This window comes from Apteryx rowi, unplaced genomic scaffold, assembly GCF_003343035.1.
Source record: "Apteryx rowi isolate R43461 unplaced genomic scaffold, aptRow1 scaffold_552, whole genome shotgun sequence".
NCBI classification, from domain to species: Eukaryota; Metazoa; Chordata; class Aves; order Apterygiformes; family Apterygidae; genus Apteryx; species Apteryx rowi.
Genome location: NW_020450819.1, coordinates 94560 through 120454, shown reverse-complemented (window position 1 = coordinate 120454; position 25895 = coordinate 94560). Strand labels below are relative to the sequence as shown.

At 38.0% G+C, this 25895-nt stretch overlaps 1 protein-coding gene across 1 annotated transcript in view; it reads right to left on the bottom strand.

The window, feature by feature from the left end:
* DISC1 (DISC1 scaffold protein) overlaps nt 1-25895 on the bottom strand; it is a 132496-nt gene that overhangs the window by 14124 nt on the left and 92477 nt on the right. The window contains exons 6-7 of the mRNA XM_026081535.1: nt 14095-14338; nt 8251-8295 (exon numbers count right to left, since the gene is read on the bottom strand). Of these exons, the coding sequence (XP_025937320.1) occupies nt 8251-8295; nt 14095-14338 (289 nt within the window). The remainder of the gene's footprint in view (nt 1-8250; nt 8296-14094; nt 14339-25895) is intronic.

Below are 25895 nucleotides of genomic sequence, written 5' to 3'. Positions count from 1 at the left end.
GCTGCGCAAACAGCACACACTTAAGAAACAACACCATGCTCCATCTATCCAGCAAACCTGCTGAGCTGCTGTTGTTGTGTCAAATTTAGGACACAGGCATGCACCTCAAAAGGGAAGCTACCGACCAGCTGGGACCTTCACTGGTTATTGCAAGTCAATCCTGTGACATGATCTAACCTTTTCAGTGCTACTTCAGGACAGAGAAGTATGCGTAGAGCTAGTGCAGTACCAGCCAGGAAAAGGATCTGTGAGCACTGCCTCTCCTAACCTGGGAATGTATTCAGAAATAATTAATCAAAGTGCCTAATTTGCTTGACAATGACCATAGGTTTTCCCATCAGTCCAAACCATGCAAAACTTAATACTGTACATGCYTTTGCAGTGACTACAAAAATATCCATGTCAATGTCTCTTTGCATGGTATTATCAAGACCTTGTGACATGGGCACCTTTTATGTTAAGTCTCATCTCAGGGACATGAAGTAAGTAGGTGAATGTTACAGCAAGATCAGAACATACAATATATAATCAGAAATGAGAAATGGTTAAGTCATGTGATGAATGCACTCGGCATCTGCATGTTCCCTTCGAATTCTAGACAAGTCACAGCCTCCTTCTTTGCTTCGGTTTTCCCCTCTTGAGCTAGGGATAATAAATTCTTCCTTTCTCTACATCTGTTCCTCAGGAAAAGGTCTGGCTCTTGGTATGCAGACATGTAGTGTCAAACACAATATAGATCTTGGATAGAGCTTGTCAATGCACCATCATAAAATTATTTTTTGGTGACAGAGCTTTAAAATTTAGCCATTCGAAAACCGCATAGAAATGGTGATCAACCTTCCTTTCCCTTGGCTTGCCAAACTCATTTCTCACTGGTTAGTGGCTTGCTGCAGACTATCAACATGACGTTGCTTGCAACATAAAAAAGCAAGCAAGCTTTTCCAAATAAATGCTTAGTTTTTTTTTTTTTTTAAAGCAAACAAAGAAGTGTGGAAGTTCCAAGACAYATTTCACTTATAAGTGTTTCTGGACAGGAGTTTGAAAGGAGTCCCAAACATCTGTAGCAGAAGCTTGTAGAAATTTTCTACTTGTTGATGTGTACAATTAATTCTTCRGTTCAGATTCTCTAAGTGCAGGGTTTGGAGGTTTCCCCTCCAAAAATAAAATATTTAAAAGACAAAAAGGGCCCTTTGACTTAGCCCCTCACTGAACTTCAGACGGGTTGGAAAAACCTGAGAACAAGAGGTAGCATTTAGATATGYTGGTGGCAAAAGAGACACCAAGTTGCAAGTGTGGCCTAATTCTAAGGTGCCCAGATCCTGAAAACCCCAGAAAAATACAACTACAGCCCTGAAATTCACAGTAGCAGTGCAGCTGGATGACTACCCTCAACAGTGTATGGCTACCTAATGATCTCATGTTTGACTTTTTTTTTTCCTTTTTAAATAAAATTTTACAGCCAAGTAAAGAAAGGGCCCAACTTAAAAAACAAAACAAAACAAAACAAACAAGACCTGGGACTTCAGGCGAATGCTTTCTTTGTGGCAAAGGCATCTCGTAGTGCTTTGTATCAGTAATAACCTATATTTTGGTGTTCTGGGCATTGGCTAGTAGGTTCCACCCTGCTGCAGTTTCAGACAAGAACTTTACTGGTGGATTGGTCTTGAATTAAAAGTGCTTAGAAATAAGACTCTATAATTATTACAGAGTCATGGGCATCAATTCCATTGTCAATCGAGTACTCAGATTCTCACTTAAAACAAAATGTCCATTCTACCATACATACAAAAAACATATAGTGTGCATTCTTCCCAAAGTATCACATTTTGAGCACATAATGGAATGTAACAGAGAAAAAAAAGTAACAGAAATCCTATTTATTTTGGAAATTAAGATAAATGAAAAATGAGTCTTAAGAAAAACTGTGACCAATACAGATTTTTTACAATAATATAGAGAGGAAGGGAGATCTAAATGAGTCTTCAAAAATCACATCAAACTTGTCTGCATCTTGATACACTTGAAACCCATTTAATCATAACTGTATGGCTATGGCTGCACTGTGGGGTAACAAGAATATCTCTGTAAGATTGGGGTTATATTCTATTAATCTTAAATATCTAATATGTATTCAGAAGCTTAATTCCTCCTTAATACAATATTATTAGTGTATGGATAAATTACCTTTGCATCTGCATGACACAGAGCTGCCTTCTTCATTTAAATGAAAAGTCCCTCCATAGTTTAGACTGGCAGTGCCTCTCAGGAACATACTCACAGGTGTCATGTGAAAAATACAAGAGGGTCATCATACAGATTATGATTTTAAAGGAGGTATATTYATGCCTTTACGGATCAGAAAGATATGTTGTTACAGACAGCTCTAACTTTAGTTTACTATCAAGAAGAGTTATACATGAGACTGCAAAAACATGCACTGCTTTCAAAAGCATACAGGAAAATTCTAAATATTCAATGAATTCCAGAGCTCCCGCTCCCACCCCCAGCCCCTGGTTTGAAAAAAGTAAGATAGCCCAGAGAAGTAGATAGGAAAGATTCCTCCTGGTGTCTTTCCTGCCTATTAACGTCACTGGTAACATTTTTATTTGACATTTCTGTATGTAGGCAGGGAAAACACTGGCAGTGAGTGACACACAAACTATTCAGAACAGCTCCTGGCTGGAAATTGGCATTTACACTGCACAACAAGAAGAAAACAGACTCTGCCTCCAGCTCAAAATATTAATAAAATACAACTCATCCAAGCTTGCAGGTTATGTCAGTGCTACAAGCAACTGTAACTCTTATGGCAACTTAAGACTTGTTTGGTTATTTCTGCACTAACAGCACTTTTAGGAAGCAGCTAGGAGAGACTGAAGTAGTCAGGAGAGCACTGAGATACAATATTGCTTTATGGATTTTTGTATGAACAGGGGATGTAGCTGGCTGGGATTTTTTTTTTTTTTTAATCCTTAAGCAGGTGAAAACAGGTATAAAAATGGATGTGATTTGTTATTTTTTTAAGCTGGTAACTGAAGAAATTCCTCTGCCTTTTCATACAGAGTAGAAATTCTCATTCTCTCTGAGAGATGCAAGATTCTGATGTGAGAAACATGGAGAGCAGATGATGAGCCAGCTGCTGCACAGCATCAGTACAGTGAATCCAGATGGGAGGGAAGGGTTTCCACTTTAGTCTTCTGCATTTCATTTTACTCTTTTATAAGTCATTTTAGTCACCAGTGAGTGACAGCTCCACCGCAGCACTACTTAGGGAAAATCACCTTTTCCAGTGCAAACACCTTCCATGCCCTCTGGAATCTAGTTCAGCAATTTTATAAAGAAGAATTAGTATTCTAGTAGTTAGATTAATCTAACTCGATTAGGGATAGTGTTTGGTCATTGTGCTGAAAAGCAGGATTCCCAGATACATCCTTAAAATTTGTTCTCCCTACACAAGAACTTTGTAAAAATAAGTTGCTCTACTTTAAACCAGCAACATCATAACTCCAATAAAATACGTAAAATTAAAGCCATAGAAGACCATCTGTAGAATATCAGAGACAGATTTTTTCATCTGCACTAAACCCTCCCTCTGCTATAAGAATTAAAATCATTCTAAACAATATAAGTAACAACTACAAAAATTGCCCTTGCAGACAGATACTTCACAAGCACAAGGCCTAGAATAGTGAAATGCTTTTTGCAGAAGTGCTGAATGCAAACAGACTCCCACCCCTCACACAAGTGAATGCAAATTGTGAGTACTTGAAACTCCAGAAAGTCCAGCCAGGGTATCTCTTAAATCTTTTCTAGAAACAAAGTGCAAACATCCATATGCTTCTCCTGCTTGAGCAGATGCTTAAGTCACAGGCAGGCTATTTTCACATGTCCTCAGTTAATGAACTACATAGCCACAAAGTATCCAAAGTACACATGAGAAAACATTCCTCTGTGCCCTGTGTGTCCTATGCCCCAAATCCCTATGCTTTGTGCAGTCATGGGCAGCTCAGGTAGATGAGGAGGGCAAAATGGCAACTGAAAACAGGCCTGGCCTCTTATTCTCAAAAAAGTATATTATTCATGACCACCACCAGGGATTACCAAAGCCCCCCTTGTGATTTGTAATGAGATCAAACACACCCTGACTGCCCTCAACTGATGTCTGCCTACACAGCTCTGAAAAAGCTGTTGGCAGGGTAGGCTGTTCCAGGCTAACCTGTCCTTGCAGGGAGTAAGCTTTCCTAATTCAAACTTTCCTTGCTGCCAACTAAGCTGATTACATTTCGTTTTACCCTTACACAGCACACAATGATAACTGATCACTGCCCTCTTTATCGCTACTGATTGAAGACTTGTGATTGAAGACTTTGACTTTCAATCAGACCAAGATTCCTAAACCTTTGATTTCTGCTTCCTTTCCTTCTTCACTAGGTCCCCATCTTCCACAGAGTGAGATGCCCAGGCCAGAGCAGTACTCCTCTGGAGGCTCTGACATTCTCAGCTAAGCGCAGTAACTACCTCTGTCTTGCATTTGACATTTCCATTAATAAGGCTGCAAATGACATTTGCCCTTTTTTGCAACAGGATGAAGGTAATGAATCCCACTCTATTTGTAGCCCACTATAAACTTAGATTCTGCTTTTACAGTATTGCCATCTTAGCTTGCTATTCACCATCTGTATACATAAACCTGATTTTTTTTCTCAAAKGTAATCTGTACCTGTCTTTTAATGTATCGCATCTTATTGATTTCAGGCTATTCTTTCAATCTACCAAGATCATTTGGAATTCTAATCCTAACTGAAATTGTGTTGACTGGCACATATTCTTCTAGTTTATCCCCTTTTTAAAGGCAGACACCAAATCTGCCCTTTACCGATCTCCTGAGACTTCAACCTCCCTCTAGGAGTTCTCAGACAAGCTTGTTAATGGTTTGGAGATTGTTTTTCTTGGCTCTTATGCACTATAGAATAAATTTCATCAGTCTGTCCTGACTTCAGTGCATCTCACTTACCCTAGGATTCTTTGCCATGTTCTTCTCTTGCCACCTTGTAGTGAATACTAACAATGTTACATATATGGACACAGTTTGTTATTTTTTGGAAAAACCAAAGCAAAGAAAATACAGAAAAGAAGTATTCTGCACTGTGCTCCCATTTCATTATTTTCTCATCCACGCTCCTTGTTAAAAGATATACTGATGCTTTCTTTCACCTATCCCTTATGTTCAGCTTATCCGTGAACCCACCTGCTGGTTTGCATGTCTTTTGCTTACTGTATCTTAGTGTGCACTGTGGTCCTTCTGGTTTCATTCACTGTACACTGTGTGCTACTCTTTCAGGCTCACCTTTGGCAATGTTTTTTTTTCCTTTTTAAAATTCTTTTGTCCATTAAAGAATCGCCGACCTAGATACGTATTTTGTTACTGTGCTTGCTCTTTTCTGCACCAAAAGAAGATAGTGCTGTACCTTAAACATGATTTCTTCTGGACGGTGCCAAAGATCATCTGCTGCTTCCTTCCCCCACAGAGTTCCTCCCGCAAAAGGAGATGGCTATCCTCCTTTTCTCAGAAATGGCATCAAGATTATTTCCTGATTACTTTTGTCCTTATCACTTTCCACTTACAGATTGCTAGCTTGTTCCATCAGCCTGCTTACGTGTATTTAGGAGAATGCAGTACTACAACATGCTCCTCAGCTTCTCACATGCAACGATTCAGGCTTAAAGCTTTCCAGACAGCTGCTTTGCAACTGCAAACTACCTCCTCCCCACCATCACACACTTTTCCCACATTCCCTTTGCTTACACAGATCCCCTTCCCTCTTCCACATGGATACAACAACACATAGGAGTGTTAAATGACTCATCAAAATTACAGCCTGATGTTGGCAATCCTTCCCCTCATGTATCTTGTATTACAGTTGTTGAGGAGTTTCTTTGGAAAAGCATCTATGCAGGAAGGGAGCCTTCCCTTACCTTGCAGCACTCAGGCATCCTGCTGCACTGTGTGACAGCAGTCTTCCCCTTCTCATCTCCAGTAGACTGAAGATCTTCCCTGAGTGAAGACTTCCTAAAATCAGTGTGGACTACTGTATTGGCTCATTTAATTAAACTGGGATAATGCCAGTTCCTGCTGTGGGAGGTTGATGCTATTTATTGACTTGCAAATAAAAATTCACAGTGGGTCAGGACTTGGAAAAGAAACAAAAGCACCAAATTGTTTGCTAGTGTCCATATCCTGCTGTGCCCTGGAGTCAGCACAGCTGGGTATCATTTACAGGTGGTTCATAGCACTGTTCATTCCTCTCTCCGGTCCTGAGTCACCCAGCTGCGGCAATCTGGAATGACTAACAGGGTGCTCTCCCACAGGCAACAGGGAGACTGACAAGAGTGGATAAAGGGACCAGAGCATCAAAGGAACATTTAAGCAAAGCCTTGCCATGGTATAGGGTGCTGACAGTTTCCTGGAGTTTTTATAGAGCTGTCTACAAGGCAGCATCAATCTAGCTGTGGTAGTGCGGTAGAGCCTGGCTTTCTAGCTAGTTTCCATCTCCCTTATTATATTGTGTCTCTCCATTCTCTTTATGCATTTGCTTTCTTAAAACTCCAGAAGGGCAAAGTTCAGTTCCACAGGCAGTGGGAACTCCAGAGAATAAGCTGTTAATGCCCTCAGTGTGGAAGCAGACTTCCACAACGGTATCACACCCCTCTCTGCTTGTCTGCTCTGCAGAGCTTTGGCACATTCATGAGCTCAGCACTCACATGCTCTGGATGCATCCCCTGTTAAGCAAAGGAACAACTTCTTCAGCCAAGAGCTGGGCTCTACCGTAGCTTTCAGTGCAGGTCACTGCTACACACAAGTCTGCAGTAGCTCTCTCATTTGCCTTGGTCCAGACCTTGTGAAATTTTTAGTTTCCAGCAGATTCTGCTGTCTTGGCAGCTATCTGTGGTCAGGGGTTTGACACTACCAACACACTCTCGCTATTTTCTCTTTCTGGCAGTAGGGCTTTTTCCTATCTTTATCATGTGGGACTATCTGCTCCTAGATCATGTCATCCTTGGGCACAATCAACTGCACAGTTCTGCTTTAATTCACAGCCAAATCCACTGGCAAGAAAGGCCATTTGCATTTTCTGGTGACCATTTTTTGCAAAGCTCACCTTCACTCTCAGGGCTTCCTGTTTTTATTTATGCTGAATTTCTGCACAGCTGAGCGTTCCATGCTAGGCATGCACTCATGTCACAGTCTCCTTGTGTAGAAGGTCAACAGTCTGAGTTTGGTCTTAGGGTAGATTATCTTTCCTGGAGTGTTCCAGCTGCTCCACAGTCTCTGGATTCATTGGTGGGAATCCAAAGAAACGCCTCATCCAAACAGCTATCCCAAACTGCAACATTGTTTGTTTTGTTTTGTTTTTTGCTTGGCTGAGCACTTGTCACTTGTACTTAACAGGTTGCACGTATGCTATTATGGGAGGTGAACTGGAGGTTACTTACCCATGTAATTAATTTGCTTGCTGGACACAATGCACTGATACTAAATTTTCTTAATATGTAAGTTGCAGCCCAAGGCATACTGATGTAAGAATGGACCACAGTGAATCAGTACAGCTCCCTGGTCTGGTATAAATATCCTTACATATATATTACCTAAACTCTCAGTTTGTATGTAGGCAGGAACAAGCAGATTCCTCTCATCACTTATTTTCATAGTGAATACATCTCAAACTACTCAGTCATCCTAGACTTTGGTCAAAACTTTTTATTTATGAAAATACTGTAAAATGGCAAAATTTCAGTATTTTTATTCAGATGAAATTCCTATTGAAATATATTCTTCTGCTGTATGCTTTTATACTTCTCAAAATAAACAAATTCAATGGGATTCAGAAAGGTATTTTTAGTGGTACACATGGACACAAGTAAAGCATCATTACGGTGCTACACTGAGTTTGGCTAACTATTATCGGTCCTACATTTCCCAGACATGTCATCCTTTTGTTGATAGATGTTAAAAGCACTAGCACAGGATTTAACAATAAATTCTCTGAAATTGAAGGCAATTTTGTCATCACTTTCAATGGAAAAGAGTGGCCCCATAGTTGTGCCTTTGTGTTGCTTTTCTAAATCTTGCACRCTCAATAACAGTTTTGCTCTCAATTTTTACCCAAGAGTAATAATACAGAAACAAGTATCATTAGTTCTAATTCAACTCCAGAAAAGTTTGTACAATACTGCCTAGAAAACACTTACCTCAGATAAATGGCCTTCTGCTCCAAATGAAATATCTTCCAAAACCTGTTAGAAAGATGTTATTAGGTGTACGGTAGATACATGTTGTATAATCACTCAGATTTCAATGGACCTTATAAAATCAGTATAGCATATTAGAAAGTTATATAAGCTGAACAATTACATCATTTTGCTGCACAGTGAAACATTTCAATTGCCTTTATAATGAAGCAGAGGCAGCCACACAATATTTAAAGCTAAATTTGAATGCATTTTATCAGAACTTTGACTTTTGGTTTCTTTGTTAAAACCCACAAAGAATAATCTCTCTAAAACTGAAAGACCCACTATGTATTGAGATAAACTTTTCTACCAAGCTCTTAATGATTTGTATACCGTCCAACAGTCTACAGAAATTTTTTGGCATAAATCCTGTAAGTGATTTTGGGCAGGACAAGTGAAGGACCCCACCGATGTTTTGTACGGGTAACATGCTAACCACAGTCAGATCCTCTCTCAAAACTTGCTTCAGCTGTAAAGTCTATAAGAAGTTAGCCAACATTTCACTGACTGGCTGAGGAGCAACCAAAGAAATTCGATGTTAACGTTAGTGGAAAATCATTAGCATTCATCACACTTATAATGATACAGAATCTTTAAATAAACTTAGATAGGGATATTGCCTTGATAGGGCAATACTTGGTATCATAAGTATGTGTGTATATACAGTATAAAATCATTATTCTGTCCTAAGATCATTATTACTGAATATTTCAGTAACCTACCTGAAAATAATAGATTTCTTTTTTCTTTCTTGTTTAGATTTCTTTTACTTGTAATATTCAATGCATTTGTAAGGATTAAAGTTGCTAACTCTTTAGATAGAGATCTTGGTATCTCAGTAAGTTTACCAATAGATGCAACTAAGGGGCTTCTTACTACACACCAGGGAGTGTGACTGTATAACAATGACCTGACCATTGTATACAAGCCAGCTACCTGTTGTCACAGGAATCCTCTGCTGCTTGCATTAAGAATACAGAAAACATTCAAACACTGACTTTCAGTGATGCTTAATGCTGACATTTAAAACGAAGATTAGATTTAAAGTTTCCAAATTATTTTTGAAGCTCTACAAATACAACATTTAAYGAAATCTCAAATGAAAGCACAGTTTATTTAGCTTCCTAAAGGCTTTGTCCTTTACATGTTGCACATTTGCCTGCTGGATCACAAGCTATTTCAATGCATGGTAATAAGTTACAGCCTGCTGACAGAGGCTTTCTTGTTGTCTGCTATTTCTAAATTCTGAAAAAAACTGTGTCATAGGCTGTGATGACTTATTTTTAATGATAGACATCACATTAAAAATTTATTATTGTCATGCTTTTTCATGATCGTCCTCTTCAAAATCACTTAGAACATTTAAGATCTTAAACGCAGTGAATCAAATGAATGCTTTGCAATTATAGAACACCTTCCCAACACCAAAGTGCTTTACAAAAGACTCCCAAATATCTTCCTCAGCTGGTAAAACTGAAGCATGCAGAGGTTAGGAAAAGACAGCAGCCCTTACTCTAACCCCTTCTCTCTGCTTCAGCTATGGTGAAGGAACGAGAAATAATCTGCAAAGAATTCTGACGTGACAACTATCAAAAATGCTGACTTACAAAAGGTTACACTAGTGAATTTTGTTTTTTACCTTGTAACTTTAATCACCTCAATTTTCTTGAAATCTAGTAGGTGTTTCTTTCCTTCATAGGGATTAAGAGGGAACACTGCACAGCATGCCAGAGAGCAGAAGAAGGAGAAAAAAGGATAGGTCAGGAACTCAAGCTGCAGGTGCACACATACTCATGTTCATTGAGATACTTGGTGTTAGGGAAGTCCCAGCACACACACATCTCCATATTTATTAGTTATCATTGCTGCTTCTGGTGTTATAAAAAGGTTTTGCTTACACATACATTATAAACAAGCAAAAAATAAAGCAAGATTCCATAAGAAGAAGTGGAACAAGAAGGCGTTAATATCTGAAGAGAAATGAAATGTTACTGTATATTTTAGAAATCACCCAGATACATATCTAACTGTAATAATGATCATAACTTCCATCTCACTCACATGTAGCCTGGGCAAAATAATTTGGAGTCAATTTACAACTACAAAACATTTCTGGGACAAAAACTAGAACCTATCTTGAATTCTTCAGAGACTCGGGAGAAAATCAAGCCCGTTTAGCTAGCAAAAGACAAACTAGAACTGCACTGATGGGGCACCTTAATTTCAACRAGATAGCCACCACCTACAAAGTAGAAGCATATATGAAAATTCCAGAATCTCTTACCTACATTAACCCACAAGCAGACTTTGACATGATTAAGGCTAGTAGTACTGTCTATAACAGTGCTTCAGCATTTTTTTAGATACTATATTCTAATGAGTTATATGTAGTCGAGAAGGGTATAGTTTAATTTTTAAATAACTCCGGCTGTTTCAGGATGATTTTTTTGGCCTCATTTTATTTAGTTTTGACCAAAAAAATTAGCAATGATGATTCAACAAGCTAAGCTGCCAAAGTATGTGATTGTCTTCCCACTTTAGATTTTACAAAGGAAGCCCGATTTACAGGATTATTCTGGAACGTCCATCTACAGCATAAACAAAACTGCAAAACAAAAAAAAAATCTGTACTGTCTTGGGAACTATAGTTATGAAGACTATAAAGTAACTGTTGACAGTTAATAAACCTGTACTCACATATGACAGGAAAATATCTGAACTTTCAAAGAATTTATACCTGACATATTTCATGTCTGAGAGTACATTTTATGATCCAGTGAAGATATTTAATTAAAAACAAAAAACTTGGCCCTTTTGCAAAGTAGTATCTGAGGATCTAAGGATTCTTTCCATTATTCTATTCTGCTTTCTTTTATTCTTCTGCTGTTTCTTAATTTGTTTGTTTTCTAAGGAAACCAGGATGGTAAAAGATAATTATATGCATAGGAAACTGTATTTATAATACACATCAACAAAACCAATATCCTCTCCACAACAATACTTTGCCAGATATAACAAATAACTGGAACACTTTATTTCACCATAAAGTAAATCAACTACCTGGCAATGAAAAGCACCTTGAAATGAAGGACATATGTGCACATATGCTATTATTACCCTCCGCTATATTGTTTGAAGCTAGTAATTCAATATTCTCTAGATACAGAGAGTGCCACTCTTCGCTTCTGCTGCAATGACTAACATCTCTCTCTTGAAATTCCCTAATCTAGAACACAGGTAACACAGTTGAAGGGTATGGTAACTCTAGAAACATGGTAAACATCAAGCTATTCCTCTCACAGGGACACTATAACCTTGTTAAATAATACCAAACCAAGAATTTTGACAAATGTGAGTTCTTCCGTTAGGCATGCCTGCTTCCTGATAAATGGCTATAAAATAGTTCACTACTAATGGACATCAGTAAGCTATTTCATGAAAGTCACACAAATAGCCAAGTTAGAGACTAAAAGCCACACTACTGCTTTTTTTGTTTCTCGCAAACATAAAACTATTTATAAATAAAAAAATTACAATACCATATAACAGATCATTTAAATGCTGCAAATCTGGTTCATGCCTTTCAAGTAAGTCCATTTACAAATCAAGACATTTTCTTTCTTGTACTACCTTCTCTTCAAAGCAAAACAACAGCAGGAAGTTATCATGATTTGCAAGTCTGAAAAATGTGTCTTTTTTTTTTTTTTTTTTTTTAATATTCTGCCTTGTGATGAACAACTGGGAGATGCTAGGGAGTGCTATGCTATGGCTCTCCTCGAACAGGTTACTCTGACTGTCACTCCTACTGAGATCTACCAGTTTTACTACCTAAAGATGCACTTTTCTGGGTAAAATTTCTACATCCTGAAACAGGGGAAAAAACTCCCAAACCCTGCAAAAACAAAAACAAGCTGACCAACTCTAAATCCAGAACCAGAACACAGTCTATATATTTTTTTTAAGGTTGTAATGGGTTGCAGTTGTCACTGATGAATAACTTAGCCTCAGTAGTCAAAGCTGCAGGCGTCACTGAGCAATTCAGTTGGCAGAGGAAGATTAGTTGAGTAAGCTGCAATAAAATACAGCTGAGTTGTTCAGCCCATTCTAAAATTTGGAAAATGAATGAACAGTCTTATGTTAAAAAACTGCTTCTTTTTTTCTTTTACGTTTGTCAGCCCTAGGAGCAATGTGAGAATAGATGCRAGAATACCTCCACAGGTCCTTCACTGATTGGCATTTTCATGTTCACATTTACACACCAGCTTCTAAATGGATTTTGGCATGTTCTCAAAATCATGTTTACTCAGGATGCACAAGCCAGATTCTAGGCAAAGGCATTTGTACCACAGAGCCTAAACAAAGAGCTGAAGTTAAGGGGATAGCCTCCCTAAGTTCTCCCTATAGTTGGTAGGGAGACAGAGAGGAAATGATCAAAAAGGGAAGTTCAAAAGGAGGAGCTTAATAGGGGCGTTGCAGGCGCTGCAAATATGCCTTCCTCTTCCATTAAATCCCTGGAGAACCTGACCTTTTGGTTTCAGGACCTCTCTTCAGAGCCAAAAGCCACCTCACTTCAGTTACCTAAATGTCATTCTAGGATAACAAGGTTGATGATTTACACAGAATTGATCAAGATTTGCAGTGGTGAAATGGGTCATCTACTGGACAAACCTCAGAGTGCTACAGGAACAGTCAGGTAACTCCAAACCCTCCAGAGCTTCTCAGTTGCACTTTTGACAGAGGAGCTCAGCTTTCCATAAGCAACAGAACTACTCATATTGCTTCAGTGGACTCACCAAAAATATCAGGAAAAGAAAGAAAGAAAAAAAAAGCCACAGCTGACCATTACCAAAAATGCCCTCTATGTGAGTCAGTTTACAAACTGTTTTTCCCAAGAAAAGGTTGCAAATACTACTGAAGTCCAATTTAGAAACAGAATTTTACTAATAAGAAGGGATTTTATAATAAGGTCAGGCCATTACCTGCCTTCTGCTAAGTCTCAGTCAGTATATATGCAAAATTAGGTATCAGTTTTTGATGTAGTGCACCATTCAATGGCTGTTAACACCATGTGCAATTAAGCACACTTGTAATTTTTGTCAACCAAATTCCAAGGTAATCAAACTGACAACTCCTGTTGGAGGGCATTTTTGTCACAATGGTGCTGTTGGGTGATACAGTTTTTCAATAGCTTGTTTATCTTGACAGTGCAGTTAAAAGACTATTAGGTAGGTGTAAATATTTAAGCATGGAAGGCATTCCAGAGCAGAACACAAAAACTTAAAAGAAATATGTCAAACCCTTTAAGTCTCATGACTTTTTCCTCCTTTTAATATTTGATGCATACTGGAAGGCTGCCAGCATCTGAGCAAGGAAGTCTTTGACCATTTCACTAGGGTAGGAAAACTTACTGTCTCCTCCCTTCAGCTAATATAGATCCAGGCTAACAAGTCAGCAGAACTAACTCAGAGTGAAACTGTTGACAATGAGATGAGGACCATCTGATAATTTGCATTAAATACTTAAATAATCTTAAGAGACCAGTTTTTCCTTTAAATCCAGATGTACTTTGTGTATTTATTGCCTGAATAATTTCCACATTTTAAAAAGACTGGTGAAAGGAAAAAGGGTTGAAAATATTTCTAAGAAGCTAATAAGCTATTTTATTCACGTTCCATATTGGAGGCCAGATGTTAAGTTTATTCTTAACCTGCTCTGTTGACCCATCACCAAGGTTTAACTCCTCCTCTCAAAATGAAGAACATCAGTATCACTTGAAAACCAGCTGTAGAGTATTTCAAATACCTCTTTTTGTTCACTGTACTTGGSGCATGGAACAGTGCCCCACTCTGTGCTCTTTGGAAAATGACTTTCTTTTCTTCTTTCAGAATCAGAAGGGCCATCAGCAGTCATCTCCATCTCACCCATTTGGTTCTCCTCTTCCTCAAAAACACAGCAACTGGTTTCTTTCAGTTGAAACCCTTGGATCAACAGCTGACAGGCCTCCAAGTCAGCTTCCCACACTCTCTGGAGCAGCTGGCTCCCACAGCTGAAATAAAAGCCAAAAGAAAATAAATCTGCAGTTCAAGGAGAATAGTTGCTATTTCAAGTAACTTTTGGAGTGATTGCTTGTGATTAGATAGGAAAATGAAAACAACAAAAATACACGAGCAGCTCAAATATTTTCACAGAGATGATAATACAAGCTATTTCAAACTGAAGACTAGTAAAATGATGGTACTATTACAAAGCAGATGTCATTCAGAAAATCTTTTTGGTAAGATGCTGTTTCCAATTGTACCCCATACACTGGCTACATATGACCTTCTGCTTTGACTGAAGTCAAGGAGTTTTGCAAGCAAACCCAGAACTTTCCTCTTTCTATCACATATATGGGTCTGCCATCTCAAAGCAGTTTTCCTGAATTTCTTGCAGAAGACAGTGTATCAGCAATCAAACTATTTACTGCATTATATCAGTCCTAGTTTTCAAAAAATAGCTAATATGACTTCTAAATTCTTTGTTTGATGGAAATGTCCATGCTTCAACTCTCATGAATCAAATTAGATTAAACTAGCAGTATTCTCCCTTTCCTTTAGTCTTCTGTTTTTTATATATATTCTGAGTATCCTCCTTATCTCTCTCTGAAGTGCCTTGTTCTTTCTACCTTGTTATCCCACTGAGGTAAATCCAAAAGTATTAGGAAATTCAAAATACAAACTTCTTAGCACTTTTAATCCACTGATCATCTTTCAGAGATGTCCAAGTATGTTACAAATATTAGTCCTGAAAACTGTCCATGTAGATATTTTTAGCTGAAGTAAATGAGAATTCTAGGCGTAGACAGTTTTTCAGAATAAGTCACTGAATGCTAACATCCCACTGCTTTTAAGGGATACAGTCACACCTCCATTTAATGCGTATTGTCTCTAAGAAACCAAAAGGTTAAGCTGCCTGCTAAGATACAACAGGTCAGTGGCAGAGCCTGGAGTAGCACTCAGAAGTGCTGATTCCCCTGGCAATACCAACTTTGAGACAAATTTGCATACTAATATCTAGTAAATGTAATACTTTTTCTCTCTCTTCAAATTATATCATTTGCTACATAATAGTAGGCAATTATAAGTGACTAAAAGAAGGAAAATAACTATTTGATTTTAACTTTTCTGACTAAATTAAATACTAGCTTATCTTTTATTCTGAACACAGGATAAAGGAGCTGCATTGCTCACAATGAATTCATTAATCTAAMAAAGGTACCTTTTTACTCTACAAACACGGGATGCCAAGCTATAAAATTCAGACAGCAATACTTTGAGATTGAGAGCAAAATTAAGTTCCAGAAGCTGAGTTACTTGATCTGTGCTTAGAGTCAGCACCACTGCTTATTGAAAGTAAGGTGCAGCATGAGGTCCACAAATTGGACTCCCCCAAGGAGTTCAGAGTATCACTAATTAGAAAGGGAAAAAAATCTTCACTCAATTAAAATTCTGTGTTCCAGCTAGGCAGCAGTTATCAAGCCATAAAAATTAAATAATCCCCACTGTTTCTGTACTTGTCAGTCACATCATCATGGTTATACAGCCAAAACACTTCCCTGCAGATAGACATATGCCTATTTACTTGCTTTTTGCAAAAGTTTGTTTGCAGCTATATATATATAGTGTATTAAAAATGCTCAGAAAACATGCTATAGACCTAAATGATAAATTCCAGTGGATAGCTTGTTTTGGCTGTTCAGCCTAATGAAGAGCTCTATTGACAAAACTAGGACAGAGTGATATATGTAGTATTCACAGTGGAGAAGRTGAATAGCATATATAAAAGCATAAAGTAGTGCTGTCTGGGCTGCATTTATTCAGCCATGACTCAGCTCTTTGGTCAACATGCTTTTGACTGTGTCCAAGTTTTAAACCTGTTTTAATAAACAGCAGTTACTGAATGTGCCTCTAATAGCTTGCTTTTATTTTAAGGACGTCTTCATTTTATCACTGTATCAGTAAAACACTAATACATCCTGAGCTAAGATACTAAGTATGCATGTTAACACATACTGTGCTGCTGAACTTTTCAACTGAAATCAGTAAACGTACATATACCTGGATATTCTGAGCCTCCCTAAGCCCAAGGACTCTGTGTTTTTTAGCTTTTATTTTGAAGTTACTGAGTGCATAGAAACATTTTTGAAATACACTTTCTAAATGAAAATAATTTGCAAGCTGAAAATAACTGACACAGAAACACATACAACTGACACATACAACATATTATACAAATAATTGTTAAAAATTTATGTTGTCCCCAATATGCAAAATCTTTACATTTTACATAAAATCAAGCTGAACTGAATTACAGAGTTTGCTTTATACATGTTCAGTCCACCCTAAAAGTGCATTTGCAGTCTCTGTGAAGCCAAAAATAGCATATGGATGCCTATGTTCAATATAGCAAGTTTTTCAGGTATGCACCTTTTCAAAATTATTAGTCAAGAATGTATGCAAGAATGCATGCAAGATTTTACATTATTCCTAAATTTATATATAATTTATGATGCATTAATCTCTAGATGTTACATGCCTCTTTACACATTACTAACAAAATGGTATATGTGGTAAGCTCAACAAAGGTGCCAGGAGCAATCTGTTGCCATCTACAACATATCACAAACCATTAACTGTTTATTTAGACACAACATACCTAGCATACCTTAATCCCCTAATGATTTTGAACTTCTTAGCACCAGAGTGCTCAAGAGTCCAAAGTGCTAAGTTTTGTACAGACACCAACCAAACAAATCATGATGGTCCTTTTCTGAAAAGGACTTTTATTTAAGCTTAAAAGAAGCAATGAAAGCTGGATACAGACTGGAACATAAAAAGAAACACTGACACATCAGTGGACTGAACACAGCACATTAGTTACAGTACAACAGTTTAATTAGTTACATTAGTAATTAATTAGTCTAACCACTGTCAAGTTCACAGAGGTATCACAATGAATGAGAATTTTAAGGATTTGCAAGAGGCCAACAAAATGGTCTGTGGCTGTCAAAGAGCTCCATTCCTCCATAAAGGAACCACATAAGAAAGGCAAAAAATGCTAGTATAGAGATGTAATGAGTAATACATCTGGAGAGGGAAATCAGTTATTTGATATCAAAAAAAAAAGAGTGAAGAGGTAGGAAAAGGTTGTGCACAGCCTTGGCATTGAAAACTGGTAGTTATGTTTGATGTGACAGAATAGAGGAAATCAATGGAGAAATGCAAAAAGAAAGGTGAAATGGTCAACAACACAAAATTTAAAACAAAAAGAGAAAGAACGTTCATTGTAATAGCAACAGCACTCTGAACGGACAAGGGCAGGGCAAGATTGCTGTTGCCAAGTCAAGGCCAGTGAAATGGATGTTGAAGTAACTGAGATGCAAGACTGTTAGAAACCGAATAATTTTTTAGCCAGATGGATAGATAGGACAGGTCTTATCTCAAGGACGCTACACAGAAAGAATCTACAAGAGCAGGCCCAAGTTGACTTGAAGAATGGTTGAGACATCCAGAGTAGCAAAAAAGAAAGCAGCAGGGAGAATTTTGGATTAGGTCAACTTGATGATGATTAAAGAGCTGTCAGAGAAAGAGAATTGCTTATAGACAACAGGAAATGAATGTGAAATAGAGAAGTATATCTTTGAGTCCTCTTCATAAAGTGGCAGTTGAAATTGTATTTGCAGATGCTTTTACCAAGTCTCAGGTAGGCAGTGGCAGCCAAGAATAGCTTTCCAGGGAACTACACAGGATACCAGAGGTTATAGGAAACTAGAGGATATCTTCAATCTACATGTAATCTTGGGTCAAATTCATGTGGAAAGTCATATCCAACAAGCATTCTCTCTGTCCTCCTTGCAGTCTAAAGGATGCTGCTCCTCAGGCTTTTCACAAGTTTCCCAGAGATATCAATGGGGGCTCTTTATGCAGCTCTCAGCAGAATATTATTCTAAAGCTATTTATAGTGCTAACTGGAACTCTGAGAACACAACTTTCCTATTGTAGGCTCTGCAGACATACAAAAGGCACATTCAGTTCCTGAACACTATAGCCTAAATGAAAACATGCCCATGTAAAAACAGCCAAAAGATTTTATATTAAACCTTACCAAACTCTCCCCTCAAAGTCTCCTCAAAAGCAAACCAGAAGCAATACAAGGAGATGTCACTACTTGTAAATCTCATCATCTCTCATTCTTAGGAATGTGCTTTGGTGAGTGAACTGTTAAAAGTGGTTTATTAACACCCTGGGGTCAACACACTGTGTGTTTGTAGAAGATATTGCTTATTTTAAGGACAGCAAAAGGAAATCCCTTTAAGAAGCCAAATCTTGAAAGCCAAGAGAGCAAGACTGAAGCTAAAAGGCTACATAGGATATTTACTATACTATATTGCATAGTATATATACTATAGGCTATAGGCTACATAGTATATATACTATACTATAATAGATGCCTATTGGGAAACTGCATAAGCAAAAGCTAACTTATGAGGGGAAGTTCAACCATCACTGAAAAGAAATATCCTAGAYAACTTCCTTCTAATAGGTGATCCACACTAAGGTACAGATTCAGGAAAACATGTACTTACCTTTTTCCAGTACCTGGGACACTTGATCACACACTGCATTCACTGACACCAATGGCAGTTTTCTCTGACAAGAAAGCAACTGAAACACCACAAAAATGGTCTGGCAGAAACAACAGGGATTTTCATTACGACAGTTCAAATTATCAGAAAGTTGCAAGGTTTACGGAAAATGGCAATGAAAATAAAAAGACTTTGATTCTCTATATCTCATCCTTTGTTGATCAAGTACAAGCTTTGTTGATCAGAAGTACAAGCTAAGGAAAGTTTGTCTGCAATTCAGTCACTCACTTCTGTTTACAATTTGTACTGCAGGGAAGGGACTGGCTCTTCTTGCTCTAAGTCTATGTCATATCTTTGTTTACCTCTTAAGGCAACAGCTATGCAGGCAAAGAGGCAACTGAAGGAAAGAAAGYATGGAGCAATAATACTTAATTGAAGGGGGACTAGAGGAAGGAAGACAAACATATTACTTCACTGCTTATAGAAAACCACACCTCTGACTTGGTTTATCATATTAATTCAGAGTCATATATTAATAGCTCTGCTTATATTTAACAATTATTTACAACTTCATGAATAGATTTCCCTCCTCTCCTTTATACTATAAGATTTCCAGACTGATTTGTTCTTGATCCTTCATGTTTGTTCTGTTATTCTGGCCCTTTTTAAAGATGCCTATAACCAATCTGATGAACAAACTAAAGACTTCAGGTTTCTATCTTATCTGTGGGTCACATGAGGATCTAAGGAGGAGGAGGCACATAACCCTGTTTTTCCTGTCTGTTTGGTGTTCAGACACAATACTGGTAAGGGAGAAGGTGCAGCTAGGGCTCATTAGATCACAAGGGTCAGCTGGTGAACATAAAAAAGAGAAGGAAGAAAGAGGCAGGGAAAGGAAGAAAGAAAACTTGGACTCTGTCCAAACGCAAGACTTTTTTTTTCTCTGCCTGCATTCAAGAAAGTTGCCTTTTTAAAACATCTGAAAACAAAACTATGGGTTTTTTTCTTCCTGAAATTTTCTCTAATCCTCTACACCCCTTTTATGCACACTAGTCATAGCATCTCAATTTCACAGTTCAATTCCTTGTATTATGTCTCTTCTCTCCATTCTCTTCAAGCAGCTGGAAACCTCATGAATTCACTCCATATTGTTTTGATCAGGTGTTTCTCCCCCAGCGCACCAAAGACTTATTTTTGCTACTCCCTTCTTTCAAAGCTCAGCGAAAGACTTGTTTGCTCTTCAGCACAGTTATTGCACTTCTCCTTGTAAAAACAGGACTCACTCCCAGTAGGTTAGGAGACTCCATACTCCCATCTCAGATAACAACCTGTTCTAACACCTGCCTTAAGGACTACCTAGAACTCCAAGGCAAGTTGTGAAGTTATGATGTTTCTCTGGCATATGTGATTTTGCTTCTCTGCCCTTGCCTTCACTCTTATAAAAGTACAATAGTATCAAACAGACTACCCAGCATAATTCTTCACTGAAAACACTTACCCATCTGTGAAGAAAACAACACATAGCTGACTCCCATTAATCATGATGTTTAATGAGCTGCTGAAGAGCATTCTGGCCCAGAACTGCCAAAGCCCAGGAAAGCAATCCTCAGAAGCCTCATCTAACTTCCAGACTCCTATACTTTTGCCACCTAAAATTTTGCTCTGGGATGCCTTTTCTAATATCTAAGCCTTATGAGCCACAGACAGGTTCTCTGTACAACAGCCCTATCCAAGAGACAACTAGCACACCCAGACAAGCCATGATAGTGCAGCACAGATAGGGCCACTACATGCAGCTGAAAAAAGAGATGATAGCAGTGGCTCTGCTCTCTACAGCATCCCAGGAGCACATGTGCAAAGAGGATCAGATCTGAGGAAAGAGGTGAGCAGATACCCCAAACAAGACCAGCCCTCCAAGCGGTGGTTATGGCACTCTGCTCTCCCCTGCTCAGGGATATGGTAGAGCAGAGTACATGGAGATGTACTAGGAAGAGTACAGGTAGTCAAGTCTCCTGCACCTTTTTTGAGTGATCTAACCTCTACACCATTGTTAGGGAACACCAACACTGCATTCTTTTAAATCCTGTTGGGGTTAGGAGCTMTCTCTTCTTGGCTTTGTGAGCAAAAAGAGCAGCAACAGTTTGATCCCTTCCTTTCCCACCTCCCAAGATTTCAGAAGAGTCTAAGTGGAAAAACCCAAATAGCAGCAGACACCTAAGCCATGCACACTGAGGGAAAAGAGGAAGAATATCAACTTTTTAAGATACCCTCCTACCATATACATTTCCTATTGACCAGTTWAGTACCCCACTGACGGTGCTATTAAATGTCTCAGAATGGATTTTTAACACTGTAGCTACCCAAGGCCCAGTATAAAAACTCTTACAGAACGGAGCTGAAGGGTAGCCACTTCACTTTGGAAGGAAAAATGCCACACTGGAACACACCTACCCAAATGCTGCACAAACTCTGCTGCTGTCTGCTTCACGGACCTTGCTTCTTTCAAATCTCTCCTTGCCCCTCTCTGAACTTTCATTCCTTGGAGAGCATTGCTTTCTGCAGGTCTGGCCAGCAGAGAAAACCTCCACAAGTCATTATGTACCTTCCAGATGAAAACAAAACTTTTTCTTCCCTGCTTCTATTTTTTCCTTCCCTTTGCATTTATCTAGTAGTTAACGTTGGCATTTTGTGGTACCTGTATAAATCTATATATGCTTTGAGATAAAGATTCTATGAAAGAATGTGCACAAAATAAATGTATGTTGTATTATAGAACTAATTTGCTGATAACATCTAAATTACACAACTTTCATTTATATCTATGATGTTCTATTTGTAAACAATTTTAACCAAAATCTTTTATCTTCTTGCAAAGGGCTTTACAATATCAATGTATGTGAAGATGTACATGTATAAAGATAAAGAAAATAAGCCTTTTTAACTTGAATAAATGCTTTCCTTTTAATACATTAGTAGTGATATTGAAGGCAAAAACAATATGCCATGTCTATTACGTATTTTACAGTGCTACAAAATTAAGGACAGAATTTTTAAATGTGCAAATTGCCAAAGTAGGGTAAACAAAGGTGAGCTGTGAATGCTAGGCAGTCTCCCACTTTGTATTTGTTGCTGAATGACTTCTACCAGAAGCTGAGATACACACTATTGAAAATGCAAGCTTTAGTGTCCAAGGCAAGATGCACTGTGCATTAAGGGGGGAAGACTGGAAGTGAACCACTGCACAGGACTAACTATAAGTTGGACCAGTGTTTCTGATCTTCTTCCAGAATTCTACTTTTCTCTTCAGTTCTCTAGATTTTGACTTATGAGCATTATATTTGCATTATATTTTACAATAATAATGCACTATATTTTACAGCAATAACTGTATGTTAAAAATTGATGAACAGACTTAAGTGGTACCCTCTCCCATAAATTCCACTCTCTTCACAAAAGAAAAACAAATTAAATATATTGTGTCAAAATATTTCTCCCATGAAAAGTAGTTACATTCCCATATTAATATTTTAAATAAGTCTTTGGCATTTTGCATATATATATATATGCAAATATATATTCATATATATATATATGAAATAACACCATTTATTCTATAAAATATATAATCAAAAAAATATGGATAAATGCATTCTATGATGATGGATAGACCATTCTAAGATTCCTAAGGAATCTTCTCAGACTTTTCAGAAGCTATCAACCTGAATTGACTTTATAAAACACTTCTTACAAATTTCCTTCCTATTAAGACATTCAGAATTTTGCATAAAAAGAGGCTAATAAAAAAGAGTAATATTAATTTTAAAACATTTGACCCTCAAAGTGATCTCAGTAAACAGAGAAACATAAGTTTCTGACAATATTTTCTGCCAAATGTTAAAAAAAAATTAAGCTTATCAACTACAGTGATTATCCACACATTCTTCTACCCCAGATAAATATCACCTACTGTATCCATGATACTGAAGGGTTAGAATCTAAACCTAAATCTAAAAATAACTTGCGAAGAATCATGACCTCTTTCCCTCACCAACAGAAGAAGGCAAAACTGATATCAACATCTTAAGGGCAGAACTAAGGCCTTATATTTTATATGAAATGCACATATTTTAAAACTGTTCTTTCTTCACTGAAAGGCCTGTTCAAAATGATGAGGAAAAGCAATTTTTCTAGTGCTTAAAAGTAGTAACGGACATTTGATTAGGCTTATTAAAAAACAAGATACCATACAATCCTGAACAATATTTTTGTCGCTTTCTCTTCAATCTGCCAGCCATTTCTTTTATCTGGCACAAAACTTTAATCATGGCCTGTCATTTTGCTAACAATATTCTGTGTCACTGTGTTATACTTAAATTATCTCCACTGGAAACACAAAATGACAGACTGCTGCAGTTGATGGTTTTCACTCTGATTCTTAATGCAAGGTGGATGCGGGAATGGAACTGACATGTCAAATGCAGGAAATTAATTAATTTACAAGGGAATAAGGAAGGCACCTTGCAGCAAGAATTTACTATTCAATTTAGTTCCTACATTTACTGTATAGTTTATTTTTACTATATTACCTAATCCATAATGTAAAAATTTACTGCCTTCTTTCAAGACTATTTACCTCTCTTAAGAAAAGGAACAGAGTAATGGTCCTCTCCCTACAACCCCTACCTCCACTGAAATATCTATTGTAAATAATCTATTCTAAGAGCAAAAAGCTTAACTTTGATAGATGAGCAGAAAGCTACCAGGGGATTCCTCTTATTAAGCAGTCCACATAAAGCCAGTTTCTCAACCATAGTTTATCATTCACCTCATTCATAATCTGATAAAGTACCTTCAAGTTTGGTACTAACACTGATAACTCAATCTGCCTCCTGTTCGCCTTTGGCTCCTGCAATAACAACAAAGCCCCAGAATGTCATTAAGGTGTTGGGTTTTTCTGACTGGATGGGATATGCTGGAGTGAGATTTCTTCTGCACTATTTAATATCAGATCCCAAATCAGATTTACAGGAGATGCATGAATTAGGTCCCAATTTTGGAAAGCATGCATCTCAGGATCTATACATTCATCTAAGTTCTGTACAAATGCTCGACCCTCTCTGTAAGTCTAAATACTATCAGCTTGGACCTCATACTGGACTTAACTTCYAGTGACTTCCACTGAAATTGAAGAAATTCAGCAGCTTTCAAAGTCACTGCCATTTCTAGTCCAAGAAAATACATTTGTTTTCACAGGTATTTTACAGGAAGACAACACAGCATTTGCACTGAGGCCACATTCTCAGCTGTCATAACTCAGCACTGTTGGAATAGCAGCTATGTCTATTTATACCAACAGAAGAGTGTATTCTTATCACAAACCAATTAGTATAATTAGCCTGATCTCTTATTGTTTATTACAGTCTCCGAGCACAAGTGTTATGAAACATACATATGAAACTCCTATGGTAATCATTATTTTTTTTACTCACCTCTGTTCTTCAATATAGAAACCCACAGCTTATAATACATTCTCTCTCCAAAAGGACAATAGATTTAGACTACAAGTGGCAAGTGAATTTGGGAATGTGAATCATGTTGTCTACTGCTGACTGAGCAGGAATTAAGCATATGTAATAACAAAAAAAGAAGAAACAGGACAAAGAAATACCCTTTCAAAAGAGACAAAATTAGGAAGAATAATACACTCTTACCATGTAGGAATGTGCCTTAAAATCCAACCTTTTTAACCAGGAAGACACACCTGAAAAAAATGATAAAGTTGGCCAAATACTGATGTCAATAGCAGCATGCTGACGGAATTCCTCTGAAATGTCCAAGGGCACGATTTGACCCACTGTACCTGCATAGCCAAAGAAGGTCAAGAGACAAATCCTGTTTTGGCTCAAAACGAGCAAGAAAGAGCAGGGTCTACTGATCCTCCCTGACTGGACCCTGTTAGCTACAACAAACCCTGGCTACTTTGCACTGCTGATGACAGCACGTCTGTTAGCTTGCTGGGGCCTGCATGGGTTCCCAGACCGGCAGAGTACGTTCCCAGCAGTAAGCACGTTAAGTAATGAATGCTTCCAAATGCTGGTGGGAAAGACTGCCCCAGTTGCATGCAAGATAGAACTATCCTACATCTTCATATGCAGGCTATTCAGGTGGTGATATTTTATTTATTTTCTACTTACTTAATTTTCATGACACTTGCATCTAAAGGGCTGATCGGGACTTTGTGCAAAGTATTGTCCAAACACAGGATAGGATGATTTAGCAGTACTGCTGGATAGCAAGCAGATGATGTCAGACATCCATCCTCATCTTCCTTGATTTCTCTACACCCATTACTACTGTCGATGACAATTCTTCTTGAGAGAGATGACAAAGCTTCCGAGAAATGCACAGAATGGTTATAAGTCTTGCCTGCAAGCACGCACCCAGAAACAGCAGCAGTGGGAAAATACATATCCACTTCTATCTATTCATCTACATGCAGCCTCTGAGGGACCTGGTAAGAGAGATTAAGCTTAACTCTATGGACACAGAGGTGACAAAAAGCTCTGTGCATGTCTCCCCTCACATAATCATATTGCCACAATTAAGATAGGGCAAGGTTAGCATGAGAACAGCTCACAGAGATAAAGATAGCTGGGCAGTACTGGGCAAGGCACAGGGGATGCTGGTGATGGGCAAAGAGAAGCACTTTGAAGAGTTTACAGCCAGCAAGCACTCACAGTTATCTCTGTAAAAATACAAGACTGGAAGTCCCACAAAAGTCACTGAAATCAGCCTCCTGCTAAAGCAGGCAATTATTTCATACTGTTCTTTATATCAATTAAATTCAGTCCCTAATTTCTGGAGTGCCTACAAACCGACAATACGCTCTCACCTAAAAGCATCTGCAAGTAATGCTAGCACATCTTGTTGTTCAAGAGTCTCTCATATGCTAGCAGGTGATAACCTGGCATCAATTACA